General features: G+C 40.5%; 1 protein-coding gene across 5 annotated transcripts in view; it reads right to left on the bottom strand.

The window, feature by feature from the left end:
• The window catches only part of snx29 (sorting nexin 29), a 153,441-nt gene that overhangs the window by 107,311 nt on the left and 32,765 nt on the right, over window positions 1–13,365 (bottom strand). For all 5 annotated transcript variants that reach the window (XM_088284001.1, XM_088284002.1, XM_088284003.1 and 2 more), the window contains exons 15-16: window positions 7,574–7,689; window positions 502–618 (exon numbers count right to left, since the gene is read on the bottom strand). In XM_088284001.1, the coding sequence (XP_088140127.1) occupies window positions 502–618; window positions 7,574–7,689 (233 nt within the window). The remainder of the gene's footprint in view (window positions 1–501; window positions 619–7,573; window positions 7,690–13,365) is intronic.

Genomic DNA, 13,365 nt, shown 5'->3' with positions numbered 1-13,365 from the left:
CCGACAAATTAACAGATTTTTTTTTTTCCTCAAGCTATGAGCGATGCAAAAAAAAACCAAATAAATCAGCCGACTAACCGCGTGTATTTAGCAGATATTAATACGCAACGCAGACGATAGCTCGTGTGCGTCTCTCTGCACCGAAGCGTTACAGCGATGGTTTTTATCAAAACAAATCAACCTAACCTTCGTATCTCCACTCGCCATTGTCTAAAAACAACCAGTTTGAAGAGCTCTAATATACATGTTGCAAAGTCATTTTCATTGCTTTTAATTAGTTAATATTGCATAAAAATCATAATAAAAAATTGGTGAACGGTCCATTAATATTGTTATGTGAGGGAAAAAAAAAGAATTGACCATATTTGGACACGGCCGTGACACAAAGTGCAAATATGAATCGAAATCACAGCCCGGCCGAGTCGAGAGCGGAACGGGGCGGGTCTTGGGAAAGAAATGCGTGGTTTGCGAGGGGGCATCTGCGCGTTGTCATTAACTCACCGGTCCTCTCAGCTCAATAAGTTCCTGCCTCATCTGCCCGATGAGGTGGTCCTTGGCCATGAGGGTGCGATATAGGCGCTCATTAAACTCGATCAACTCTCCGTGCATCTCGGCCACCTGTAACACACGCACACGCACACGCATAACATATCATTAGTACAAAACCCACAGCTGTCTTAAAAAAGGCAGTTGTAAACTCTAAAAGTTACAATTCTCGGCGGCGCACACACAGAAGGAGCAGTCCAGGTGGAGTCTCATTAAAATTGACAGCGGAGGAGATTTAGGAGAACAGCTAAACTCCATCCTGTGGTGGAGGGACCGAGCCGCACTTGTAGTAAGAGTGAAGCGGCGAATGCGGTTTTGGAGCCCTGGCAGTCAGAATCCTGGCAGCCGGCTAATCAATTGTCTTCGGCGCCAAGCAACCTTGACAGCGCTTTCCTCAATTCTGTGCACTCGTGCAAATAGTAGCGACGAAAGAGCGTGGGTGTGTATGTGCGCGAGGCGCCATCGTCCTAACCTGGCCGGACAGCGCAGACGGGTCTTTGTGAGGTGACTGACAGCTGTGGCGCACACAGTGCTTTACATGAGGCACCCGCTGCCACCAGCGCTTTTGTGGGGCCGCGTCACGCGATTGGCAGGGGAGACAAACAGCGGCAACATCACAGATTATTTAAAACAGCATGTCGGCAATTCTTTTCCTAACTTTTATTGTGGGCGCGTGTTTTACCTGCCAGTTATTATACAAAGTGCACAATTTGATTCAAATCACACTACTTGCGCGATTATTGATTATACTGCGAATTGCGATTTAATATCACGCTTATTGATATTTTTCGCAAGCAATAAATTGTTTTGTTTTGCTCCGACTGCGTGGCTCAGGCACTGGCTCATTCACGTGACATATCGTGACTCTGCTGAATGAATACATTTGCTCAGTGCTGCCATCTGATGGAGGAAAGTGGTAGCTTCACCTTTGCATTTTGAAAAATCGGGAAAATCGATAGCCGAGCGAATCGATTTTTAGCTGCTCAGTTTCTTGAAGCACGCTTAGCAGATAATGAAGTCAAAATATTTCAAAATTAGATTCAATACTATATTGGCATGTTTAAGTTGTTAATGCTACTAAGAATGGATTTAATTCACAATGTAAGTAAAATGGTTTATTTTAACCAATTATTAAACCAAAATAAAATCATTTCAAATAAATAAAATATGAATATTTTTTACATTAGTTTATTATTTATTTAGACAAACATTTCAGGGTTCATGTTTATTAGTGATGCGTGTTTGACTTTGAAACTGAACATTATTATCTCTGGAAAGGATTTTTATGGCTTTCATATCAGGTCTGAATGAAAACTAAAATTTTAACAACTGATCTTAAAGAGCAACATAAATATTGCACCGCATTGATCAAATCTCGGACGACAACTACAGTATTGGTGAATGTCAAGCTCAAGTTGCGATTCTTGACCGTTCATTTTGATTAGTTTGCTTTTAAATAAGACCAAAGTTAGTTGTTCAATTTAATTCATTAAAAAAAAATAAAAAAAATCACACAAATTCTACAACGCTGAGAGTCAATCACTCTTTTTAATCAATTTAATAAAGTTGACATCATAGGCAGAAATTAAACATTCACTCTGAGACCAAAAAAAAAAAAGAAAGAAATCCCACAACACATTAAATTAAACTCCACAGACACAGACTTCCAAGTAAGAACCAATTATGTTGCGTAATACTCTACCGTTAGGAAGCGTACGCCCTTTTAATGAACACTCCAAATAATGTCTTTCATCATCACACGCATAACAATTGCCATGAAAAAGGTTTTTTCTTTTCTCAAGGAGACGGCGCTTTGATTTTTGGCATTCCTTGTTTGTCGTCGTATGGCTATTAACTGCAGCTCAGAGCTTATAAAGAGAATCTCAATGCGCGTGTCCTCGGGCTGCCACTTAAATCTCTCCTCTGTCAAATACGACTCGATTTCCTCGGGCAGCCATAAAATGACAAGGTAGGCGCGCTCCCTTTCCGTGCGGCAGGATTTGGAAATACGATTTCAACTGTTTGGAGTCAAAGCAACACCCAGCAAACGTGGAAATATGGAAATAAAGAAAATTTCATAGGCTGGGGGTTCAATTATAAAACTTAAGAATCAATTCCGCACGGGTTGCTTATACGGGTGGTCCACGGCATTTCGAGGTAACTAACGGCAGAGGGAAAAGTAGTGCTTTGGCGCGATCTGTCGCATCTGTTGGCAATTCTAAATGTTATTAGGCAGGTCATGACACTTTTGTTGCTTTTCCTCGCGTGGTTTGTGCAAGCTGCACATCGTTTTGCTTGTGCGAAACACATCAAGTTGTCTCACCATCGCGACTTGAAAAGGAACGCATCAGAACAGCGTTAATTAAATCCAATTCATGTTTTTCGCAACGCAGACCAATGAAAAGGTGATCATTGGATTCAGATAGAAATTAATAGATCAGCTACCAAGAAAATAACAGATGGCTTTGTGTGTCCCATAAATTTACTTTTTAGATTATTAAGAGTTGGACCTATAAAAGCTTGCATTAGTAGAATTGTTATTATTATTAATTAATTATTAATATTCACAAAACCTGATGTGCTTCAGAAAAAAAACGAGTGCAGATTAGCACTCATCGCAAAAAAAGAAAAAGTTTACTTGCATCTCTGATTTAAAAATGGACCGATTTTTCTTTCCAAGAAGAGCGGCCATAGCACCTTCATACAAAAGCAAATAATAACACTACTACGAACAAACTCATTGCGTCTTCGAAATGTCACTTTCGATGGAACAGAGAAAGTGGCACAAGGACATGCACGAAGCCTAAAAAAGTTAAACTAAGTGAGAGTAAGAGCTCTGAGATTGGATTTGAAATTGGATGGCGAGGGGAGAAATGACCTCACTCCATCCTCAGCAGATGGAATTAGTCATGACAAATGTACTTTGCGCGGCAGCTAACGCGGCCATCTTTACTGTTTATTGTCTCGGCAACAAACTGGAAGCATCCATCACATGCAAAGCGATGATGCAATTTGTAAGAAATAACCTCGTGCAAGTTCCGAATTTTATGGCGTTGGGCCATTATCTGACTTTAGGCAAAAGAGAGGTTAGACGCTGAGATGCTCATTAGCATATTGCAGGCCGCAGAAAAACGATTTTTGCGTTCGCTTTGTATTTAATGAAACATGCTTTAAAAAAAAATAAATAAATAAAAAGAAAGAATCCAACTCAACAAAATCGAAATCGAGTGATCTATGGCAAAGAATGTGTCAGTAATACTATATTGGAATTTCAAAATTTGTGATTTCTTTTTAAATAAAGAGAAAATATTTTATTAAAATTTTGTGATTTTCTTATGTGAATTTTGATTACAATTTTAAATAATAAAAATAAATAAAATTAAATGTCTGTTATAGAGGTGTCACCGTGAATTAATCAATTATCAAATAAATCTAGGAAAAAAATTGCGATAAAGGATGAATGAGTTAAGTATATTTTTTAAAAACGTATACAAGTGTAGCTTATAACTCTCATAACTTGCGTGACTCACTTCAGCACATCTGCTCCTCAACAGGAGGAAACATGGCTGAAGATGACGGAAGAGGAGGGAAAAGAAAAAAAAAAAAAAGGGAAAAGAAAGCGGCTGAGCGAGGACCAATATAGACATGACAAGCTGGGTGTAAAACAACAACAAAAAAACAAAACGGCTACATAGGAACAGAGCTGCGTCAAGTGCGAAAAATGACAGCAGCAGATGGACCACTAGAAATGGCAGAGTTGGCCGTTCCAAAAAAAAAAAAAAAAAAAAAAAAACACTACAGGCCCACTCTGATAAGATTTTTCCATTTGCCAGGTGTCTACTTGTCAAAATGTTAACCCACTAGTCAGATCTTAAAATTTGTCAAAATATGATTGCCAACAAAAAGAGTATAAAAACAAGTAAAAAAAAAAAAATAAAAAAATAAAACGAGGGAAAAAATTTAGAGGATTTTATTGTGAGTCAACATTACGCAATACGCTATTCACATTAATTATGAAAAATTGTGTTCGAGCCTGTAGCCACTGCACAAAAAAAACAAACAACAAAAATAAAGACGCTTGAGATGAGGTCGGTCGTGTTACAGAATGGCACAAGGGTTAAAAAAAACAAAAGAAGGTGGGGGGAAAAATAAATTGCGCTGCTTCTCACAGGGCAGACTTGATTTGCATGAAAAAAATTGGAAAAAGGGAAAGAAAAGGATGATATAGGATGATTGATATCGTGATGATATTAAAACAAAAATAATGAAAGTCTCTAAGCGCAATCAGCTTTCAATTCGCAACAATATGGAACATGCGCATTCAAGCGAGATGTCATCTCTCCATGGCAAGATCTCGACGCACCGGAGATCTTGCGTAGCGCTCCGGACGTTACGTGATTGCTCACCGCCGTGCGCCGCAGTGGCTGGAGTTGGATTTACAACAAAAGAGCGGCGATAAAACTCGCGTTTATTGGTTCTCAAAGTGTGAATTTGCATTCTGTAATCATTTTATTTCTTTGTTACACGACTCCAAAAGTTCACAAAAAAATCAATTAAAAAAAAAAAAAAAACAGTGGCTAACTGACTGGCTTTCCAACATCAGGGAAAACTAGTTACTGACAGAAGTTTGGAATTGTATTATCGACCTCAAAAAGAAATATATATAATAATGCTATAACTGCTCGGGCGGAAAATTAGATTTTTTTTTTTTAATTCATCAGGCACAATTAGGTGTTCAATTTCTCACTTTGACAATCTCCAGGGGCGCAAAGTGAACGGCTACCCGTCCAATTACAAGACGGCCACGTTATTAGCAAACTTCACGCAAACCAAATTGTTTTTGGGCACTTTTTTAAGCAAGGGGCCAATGCAAAGTATTTATTTATTTATTTTAAATCCATGTGTATTTGCGGAACATCACAAAATGCTTGCTTTGGATTGTTTCCCAATTTATATTTTCTATTGATATGTTTGCTAAACAGCCTTCATAAAAGAATCACAAAATAGCGCCGTCATCTCTCTGTTCCGGTCAATTGTTTTCTTTTCTGTGTATTCATCCGCCTTTTTCTCATTTTGGGCTCATTTGAGACAAGCGACGATCCAACGAGTTGAAAAAAAAAAAAAAAAAATTTTTGATCAAAAACTGGTGCAGCTCAGGTGGGATTTAACGCATCTGATGAATGCACGTGCACCTGAATGCATCACCTGATAAATCGCTTTGTAACTGTTAAGGCTGAGGCATGAAGCTGGAATTTTTTTTTTTGATACCCAAAACACTTTCATAAGAACACAGACATTAAAATAAATATGAGCACACAACCTTAGGTTAATTATGCTTTTTTTTTTTTTTTTTTTCCCCAAAATTAGCAAGCATATGCTTCTGAAGATGAAGAAGTCTTTGTTACGTCGAATGTCCTCTACATTCAAGTGCACCACTTCTACCGGGCATAAATAATAAAAATGCATTCACTGTCAGGTGAAGTTTGTTCTACCTTTGCCTTTCCATTCTCTAATCTACTCGGGGATTACAAAGTCAACCTCGGCGTGACATACAAATATCATTGAACAGATCCCGGTCCATAAACACAGCTGTGTTTCCCCAGTAAATGAAGGCAAACAGTCGAGTATTTATCTGGGCTTGGCAGGCCTCATTAGGAACCAACAAACTTCAATGTGACATTTTCCAAAAATCAATAGTGTGGTCAGTCATGTTTTTTTTTTTCGGGGGAGTAGGGGGGATTGTTATCAGAAAACTGTTGACAGGCACCGTTGGAAATGACATCATTTCTGAATTAGGACATTTTGGTTCAACGGCTGTAAACAAGTCCCAGCGACGCCAAGTTGAGCTCTTGCTGCCTGCTCCGTTCGAGCTCCCATTAGAAGCTGGCTGTGTTGTACAAGTCCCGGCGCAGTGATTATTTTGTCCTACGTTTTGTGCGACCCAATTCCAAGTCATTCACTGCCATTGACGGGTATAGAAGCCAAAATGTACATTCACGGGTGCCTAAAGGGCCTGGAATTTTTGACTCTGTGATTGACAGCCAAGCAAATGAACAACTAACTAGGTAAACAACATTGAAAATCCAAGACGTGAGCATAAATAATTGAAAAAAAAAAAAAAAACAACCAGAATTGATTTATTTTTGAAAATTATAACGCCATGTATTAACTATTTATTTCCAGAACACTTACTTCAACGCCCATATTTCTCTCTGTGGAGCGGGCCCATCAGCGGTCAATCTCGCAGCAAATAGGACACGTAATTAACCATGCATATGGAAATATTATCGCCAATATCCTAGTTAGGATCCTCTGCAAACAACATTACACAAGTGCCGCCACCCACAAGTAATGAAGTCGCCGCATCGTCTCACACAAGGCAGCAGTTCCAAGCATTGTGCTAATTTGAAAATAAATGCATTACTGTACGATTAAATTAACATTTGAGACAATCACATACGAATAAAGTAATGCCAAGCTGGTCTAAATAAAAAAAAAATCCAGTCTGTTATTTTCTCAAAATTCTCCGAAAACCTATTTGTGAAAAGCCCAATTGATCGTTAACACTAAGCCGAGGCGTATCCCTGCTGAAATGAGAATGATGCTTGCGTGGGGGAGCAGCTCCACAAAGACACAATAAAAGGTTCAATTATTTCAAGATTAAGATTTGAGTAAAAAAAAAAAATATATATATATAATTTGGTTCTGGAACCGAATAATTCTATTACCATGGATTAAAATGGGCATAATGACTTTGGTTCGTGAACGAGTTGAGTTTGTGAACGGAGCTTTTGTGCATTTTCATATAATGCCAAGGATGTAAAAAAAAAAAACGCAAAATTAGAAAACTATTCTATACTATAAGTGAGACCCAACAATGTGTATGCAAGCACTCCAATATCGATCCCGTCTCCTCGACGAATTTGCAAATGTGACTTCATTGACCTGAGCCTTCCGCTTGCCTCCATCCCTGCTACGCGAGTCGTGACTCAGCACGTAGTACGGCGTAACAACAGCGAACACTCACCTCTATGAGTTTGCGTTCATAGCTGGCCGCCAACTCCTCGATGTCGCCCATGCATTTACTCGGTTTACTCTGAGGGGCGGGGACGTGCTCATCACTCGACGGCAATATTGACAGAGCTGCAAGAGACAGGAAAAACGGAGATGGCTACGTTTCAAAAAAAACAAATGGACAAAGATTCAGCAAGTGACTGGCAACCAGTCCAGGGTGTCAATAAGGAAAACCAGAGAAGAAAACAAATGCATTGATGTACGAAGGCCTCTTCCCCACACAACAATTAGATTGAAAACGTTTGCGCCAGTGCTCCTCTCAGTTACTTGGTGACACTTACAGCGGCTTGATCAAGATTCAAGAGAATGACGCACACGGGGAGCAGGTCTGTGTAATACACACGCCGGCAGCCAATCCCAGTTCCGCTGAATTAACATCACACCGGAGTTAAAGAGTCACGCGCACACAATGGCACAGGGGCTCGACAAGCAAACGCACAAAGACATCCCGAGCGCACAAATCCGCTTTTTCTTTTGTACGTACACGACGCCGCAATGTAAGTCAGTAACTCAAACAGTTTTTTTTTTTTACCACCCTTCCTGTCATTTCTATTAAGATGATAAATGTCCCCGCCTTGACTTCATTGCCGTCTTTTACGCAGACTTTCCTCTCAGACCGAGCGACGTTGTTTCTTTGTAATACCGAAGCTCGCTCACAGGCTTAAGTCATCGTGGCAGCGCCTAAAGCGTCGTTTCCAAGCTCATAAACATCAACTAACAGGGTTGCCTCTGTGGAGAAGAAGAAAAAAAAAAACAACACGACTTCGCCGAGGAGGAGGTGGGCAACGGTTTGATTGGATTTTCAGCACGGCAGAAGAAAATTAACTTTGGAATTTCGACAGCAACACGCCCCGCTGACACAGACAGACACGGCGGAGCTTGAAGGGAGAGATGGGAAGACACGCTCTGAGAGCCGAGAAAATTAGGGGACTTAAATGACAGTGGTGGGAATTTAACATGTCTAAAGGCTCCCTAATGCGCGGATAAAAGTTTCGCTGATGGTTCATCAGAACGTATAAGTCGGAGTGGCGATAAGATACTGAGCGTGTCAATCAAACGTGAGGAGGTTGAATGTTCGACAGCATTCAATTGTGATTGTAGTGTCACACTGGGAAAGTGTGCCTGTTTTGTTACCTGCGACGGGCAAAAGACGACAAACGCAAGTTAGGCGTAATGAACGAATCGAGTTGAGTGCCGACTGCGTGGAACTGATTGCTGATTAGTTACCGTTTTGCGGCAATTGAGTCAAAACGGAGCCTTGTTTGCAGTCTTGAGACTAACGAACATCACCGATTGAAAGGTGAGCGGCATCCGCGCCGACCGCTCCTCCGGCAGAACCCCCTCCCGGCGGCATTGTTTTGTTCGATACAAAGAGTGGCGCGAAAGCAGAAATTTAGGACATTCGGTGAAATAATCCCAAAAATGTCAAATGCGCTGTCAGTGTGTAAGTAATGTGGACAAACAAGAAGGGCGTGTGTGTGTGTGTGTGTGTGTGTGTGATGGTTGTGACGAGGAAATAGGCAATGACACCACAGATGTTCCTGGCTAAAGAAAATTGGGCTGACAGCTGGTGTGTAATAACAAAACTAACTGAGCGTCATTCCCCAACAGCTGTGTTGTGCGCGATGAAATGTTGGGCTGCCCATGAGCAATGTGTTGCATCGGGAGCACCAAGTGCATGCATACGAGCGTGCGTGTGCGTCGGGGGGGGGGGGGGGTCTTTTCCAATTCCCACACTTGCACCCCATTGAATGCTCACCTGAGTGTTTCCATCCCCTCGAGACGTTGGTCCAACTCGAGTAAGATAATGAGCAATAGCGAGACTTTTTCTTCCGAAAACGAAAATCCAAATCCGCTGCCGCCCACTTCAGATGAGATAAAGAACTAAGAGGTGGAAAGACTATTGAACGATTAATCCAACAGGCCTATATTCAGACCAGCTGCAGGACAAAAGACTTATGGAAGGAGCAAAGTAAATAAACACCATTAATCCTACCTTCAGGTGGTGTCGAAATCTGTTTGGGCAGATAGATACATATATATATATATATATTTGTTTTTGTTTTTTTTCGGTCTATTTTATTTACCTTTCCGCATTTAAATGGATATGTCAAAGTTAAATAAGTCTAGATGTCTGATTATTGTTGAGGAGGTATCCATTGATTACTAATGTGGTAAATCATGCCCATGCCCAAATCAAACCACGGGAGGTAACGCAGGAAAAATAAGAGCCAAAGTGCAAACAAAAAGGTCACGGCTGAGAAACCCACAAAGTTATTTCCCTCTCAACCCGAGTGCAAACAGGTGAAAGTAACAATTGGTTAACTATATTTGTTTGGAGTAGATTTGTTTCAGTGTAACCCCATAAAACGAGTTTTTCCAAAGTATTTTTTTTTTTCTTGCATAGCCCGCAAGAGAGCGGAAAGTGTGACCAATACTGATGAGCTCTGACATTTCTTGTCTGCTGTGATCTGCTTGTTGATACGAGCCGGACATACAAGTATAGAAAGATGAGAGGAGACACCTTGAGTTGGTTTTGACTTCATGAGTCATCACACACACAGCAGCTGATAGGATGAGGGATCCTCACAGAGCAAAAAAAAAAAGCAAAAAGTACTTCCTTTTATCTGTCTTAGAAAACTCAATTGAGCTTTCAAACAATATTTTTTCCTTAAAATAAAAAAAATAAATATAAATATATATATATATATATATAAATAAATAAATATATATATATATATAATATAAATAAATAAATAGAAAAAAATAATAAATACATATTATATATATATATATAAAAAATAATTATTTTTTCCACACACATAGCTTAGCCTTTAGTCTCCTTGCTTAATGCTAATGCTGACACAAAATGGAAAATGTAAATACTGCATTATACTGATATTAGAATACACATAGTGCAACAACACATTAAGACATTCAATATAATCACAATTGCATTTTCTTTATCCTCCATAAGGAGCAGAGACATCTCATACTGCCCCCTGGTGGCCAGGGCACCACTTCATTTTTGATTTTTGACTTATGCTCGCACAAAATTTCAGGGTTTCGAAGAGCATGCATGACATTGGAGGACACTCCAACTCGGCAAACGTAAAAAAAAGATAAACTCTGAGTGTATATTTTGCTTTGTCTTTGTTTTGTTTTTTTAGCTCTCTTGAGCAAAGACATGGTTCGCATGAATCAAGATATCATCCAGAGCATGCTATGAATGCAATGTTTGATCGTATTTTCATTTTACCACTGAGATTTTTTTTTTCCGTGACACTTAAAAATGTACTTTCTCTGCCACTCAGAAGTTTGCACAGCGGCGTTCGGGGAACTAGTCTTTGCGACTTTCTTCAGCAACGGAGACTTTAAATACAACGTGCCCAAATGAGGACATCCGGATTCAAGGTTACAAACGGAAGATTACATGCAGATAGTCGTGTTCCCTTGCTATACCGCCGTTCATCCTTTGTGTGTGTGTGTGACTGGAACGTTTCCCCCTGGCGACAAGCCGGGTCCCATTATCATTCAACGGCGGATGTTGGATTTTGAAACTCACACACGCGTACGAGCAGACAGAACTCGGCGAAGCGACACGTTGTCTCGTCCGCAGTGCGTGTTCACGCAGCCGTGCTTGCAGATACATGCAAGCGAGCATCCGAAGTGCATAAAGGGGTGTGGGCCGAGGACACCCGGGTGTTAAACTTCACCTTCCTCCTCCCCCGGATGCCAACGTATGCTCGTTGACTTTATTTGCAACCATCTCCTTTGTTTGTTTCTCGTCTCTCGTCCCTCGTTTCCACGTTATCAATCATTCACTGCTGTTCTATTTAACTTGGCAGCGTACTGCGCCGTGGTGCATCGGCGCTCCCATGTCGCTAATCATGTATAAGGGGAAGGCCGGCCACTCTCCATCATGCATATTAATGAAAAGTTGCTTTTTTTTTTTTTTTTTTTTGGGAGGAGTGGGGGGGGGGTTGTTTTGCACAGAAAGGTGCACGCGCTAAATTAATTTGTTTTTCATGATTAACTGACAGGGCTGGATACAAGAAGAAAGGGCAAAAGCATTTTTTTAACAAAGCAACAGCGCCATTCAGAAACACCCGCGTGCAAGCGCGTTGGGTTAATCACGCAGACGGGCCGTGCATTGTTGATGGGCTGGCTTGGGAGCAGGCAGCAGGCAGCTGGCTGAGTTAATTAACTAGTGCTAATCAAAAGCAATCTTCTTTCATTTTCTAATCGCGCATAGTTCATTTCTCCCCCAGATAACGGCAGCCTTTGTGCGTGTTGTGGGAGTATTAGAAGCGGAAAGGGAGGCCAACCTGGTTCGCTTGATATTACACCGGGATGAAAAGTACGAGTGGCAAAAAGTTCTCGGGAGCTGATGTTATTGATTATAGTGCGCTTTTTTTTTTTTCATCCATGCATTCATTTTTTTTGTCATGGTTGTCCGCAAGAGTGTAACGGTTAGCCAAAGATCACATTTCATGATTCGGTACATTAAGGGAACAAAATGGGGTAAAAATGACCCGGTTTATTTTTTGTGGTAACAGGATTAAGATTCGACGACAGCCCTTGACAACCAGAAGCAGAGCGGCACTGTTTGTTTGATTGTTTGTTTGTGTCTTGCAATTGTTATCAAGCAAATTAGAAAACTGAAGCAACGGCGGGATAAAATGTCATGGAATGCGCCAACTCTTTACTAAATCATTACCCCGAGTCTAAATTGAATATGCAGCAATCATTGTTTTCCACTGGCACAAAGTGGCAAATTAATGTGACAGGAAAGCGGCGCTATACAAAATCGATACTCATTGGGACTTGGGAGGACTTAAAATGCTTCGAGCGCGGCGGCTCAGCCAAATTAATTTCTCCATCAGGGAGTGACAAACAAATCTGAAAAAGTGTTTCGATGTCATCGGCATAGCTTGTCGCCGCTCTAATCACAAAATTTGGCCTCAAGGATCAAGAATAGTAATTGAAAGACTGGAGACAAATATGATTGCGTTTTTATATGATGTTTGTTTTTGCCATGGTAATATTGATAGACGATACTGATATTGATTATTAGAAGTCATCGAAGCCGATAACCGATATGTGAAGCCGATATTATTATTAAAAAGCAAACCGGCATCTTACTGCTGATTGGCAGCTACAAGCAATCAGACGGTGCTGTGGGCGGGCCAATCAGCTTCTGCACGCAGGGCCACGAGCACAGCAAAGAGAGAAGGAGAGAGAGAGAGAAGTGTGCTGTAACGAGCCAAAATAAACCAGCGTTTAATTTATCGGCCTTGAAAAAGGACGATGTCGATAACCGGCAAAATGACAAATATCGGCACCGATAACCGGCCAAGACGATAATCGGCCTACAACTACAGGCTAAGTTGATCTACCCACTGAACTCAAAGGCAAACGCAAATTCACTTTTTGAGAAAACAGAAAAAAATTATAAAATTGCATAAAACCAAATTCACAAAACACAGTTTATGGACTAGATTACAAAAACTACAAACATGGAAGTTAAGATGAATAAAAAGTCTAAAATGACCTCATAGGTATGAATGTGGGTGTGATTTGAGATGACAGCATTTGCTTTTCTAAATATTGTATGTACGAATTCAAATCCGACTGGAGAGCATCAGCACGTCACATCTTAACTTGTTTCCTTCACACTACCATCCAAAATGCGCTTTGATTGCAATTACTCGCATTACCTTCCCCATTCTTGTCTTGTGTTGC

This window comes from Idiotropiscis lumnitzeri, chromosome 20 (genome assembly GCF_059441095.1).
Source record: "Idiotropiscis lumnitzeri isolate Australia: NSW breed Sydney's pygmy pipehorse chromosome 20, RoL_Ilum_1.0, whole genome shotgun sequence".
NCBI lineage: Eukaryota > Metazoa > Chordata > Actinopteri > Syngnathiformes > Syngnathidae > Idiotropiscis > Idiotropiscis lumnitzeri.
This window is presented reverse-complemented; position numbering and strand designations above follow the sequence as displayed.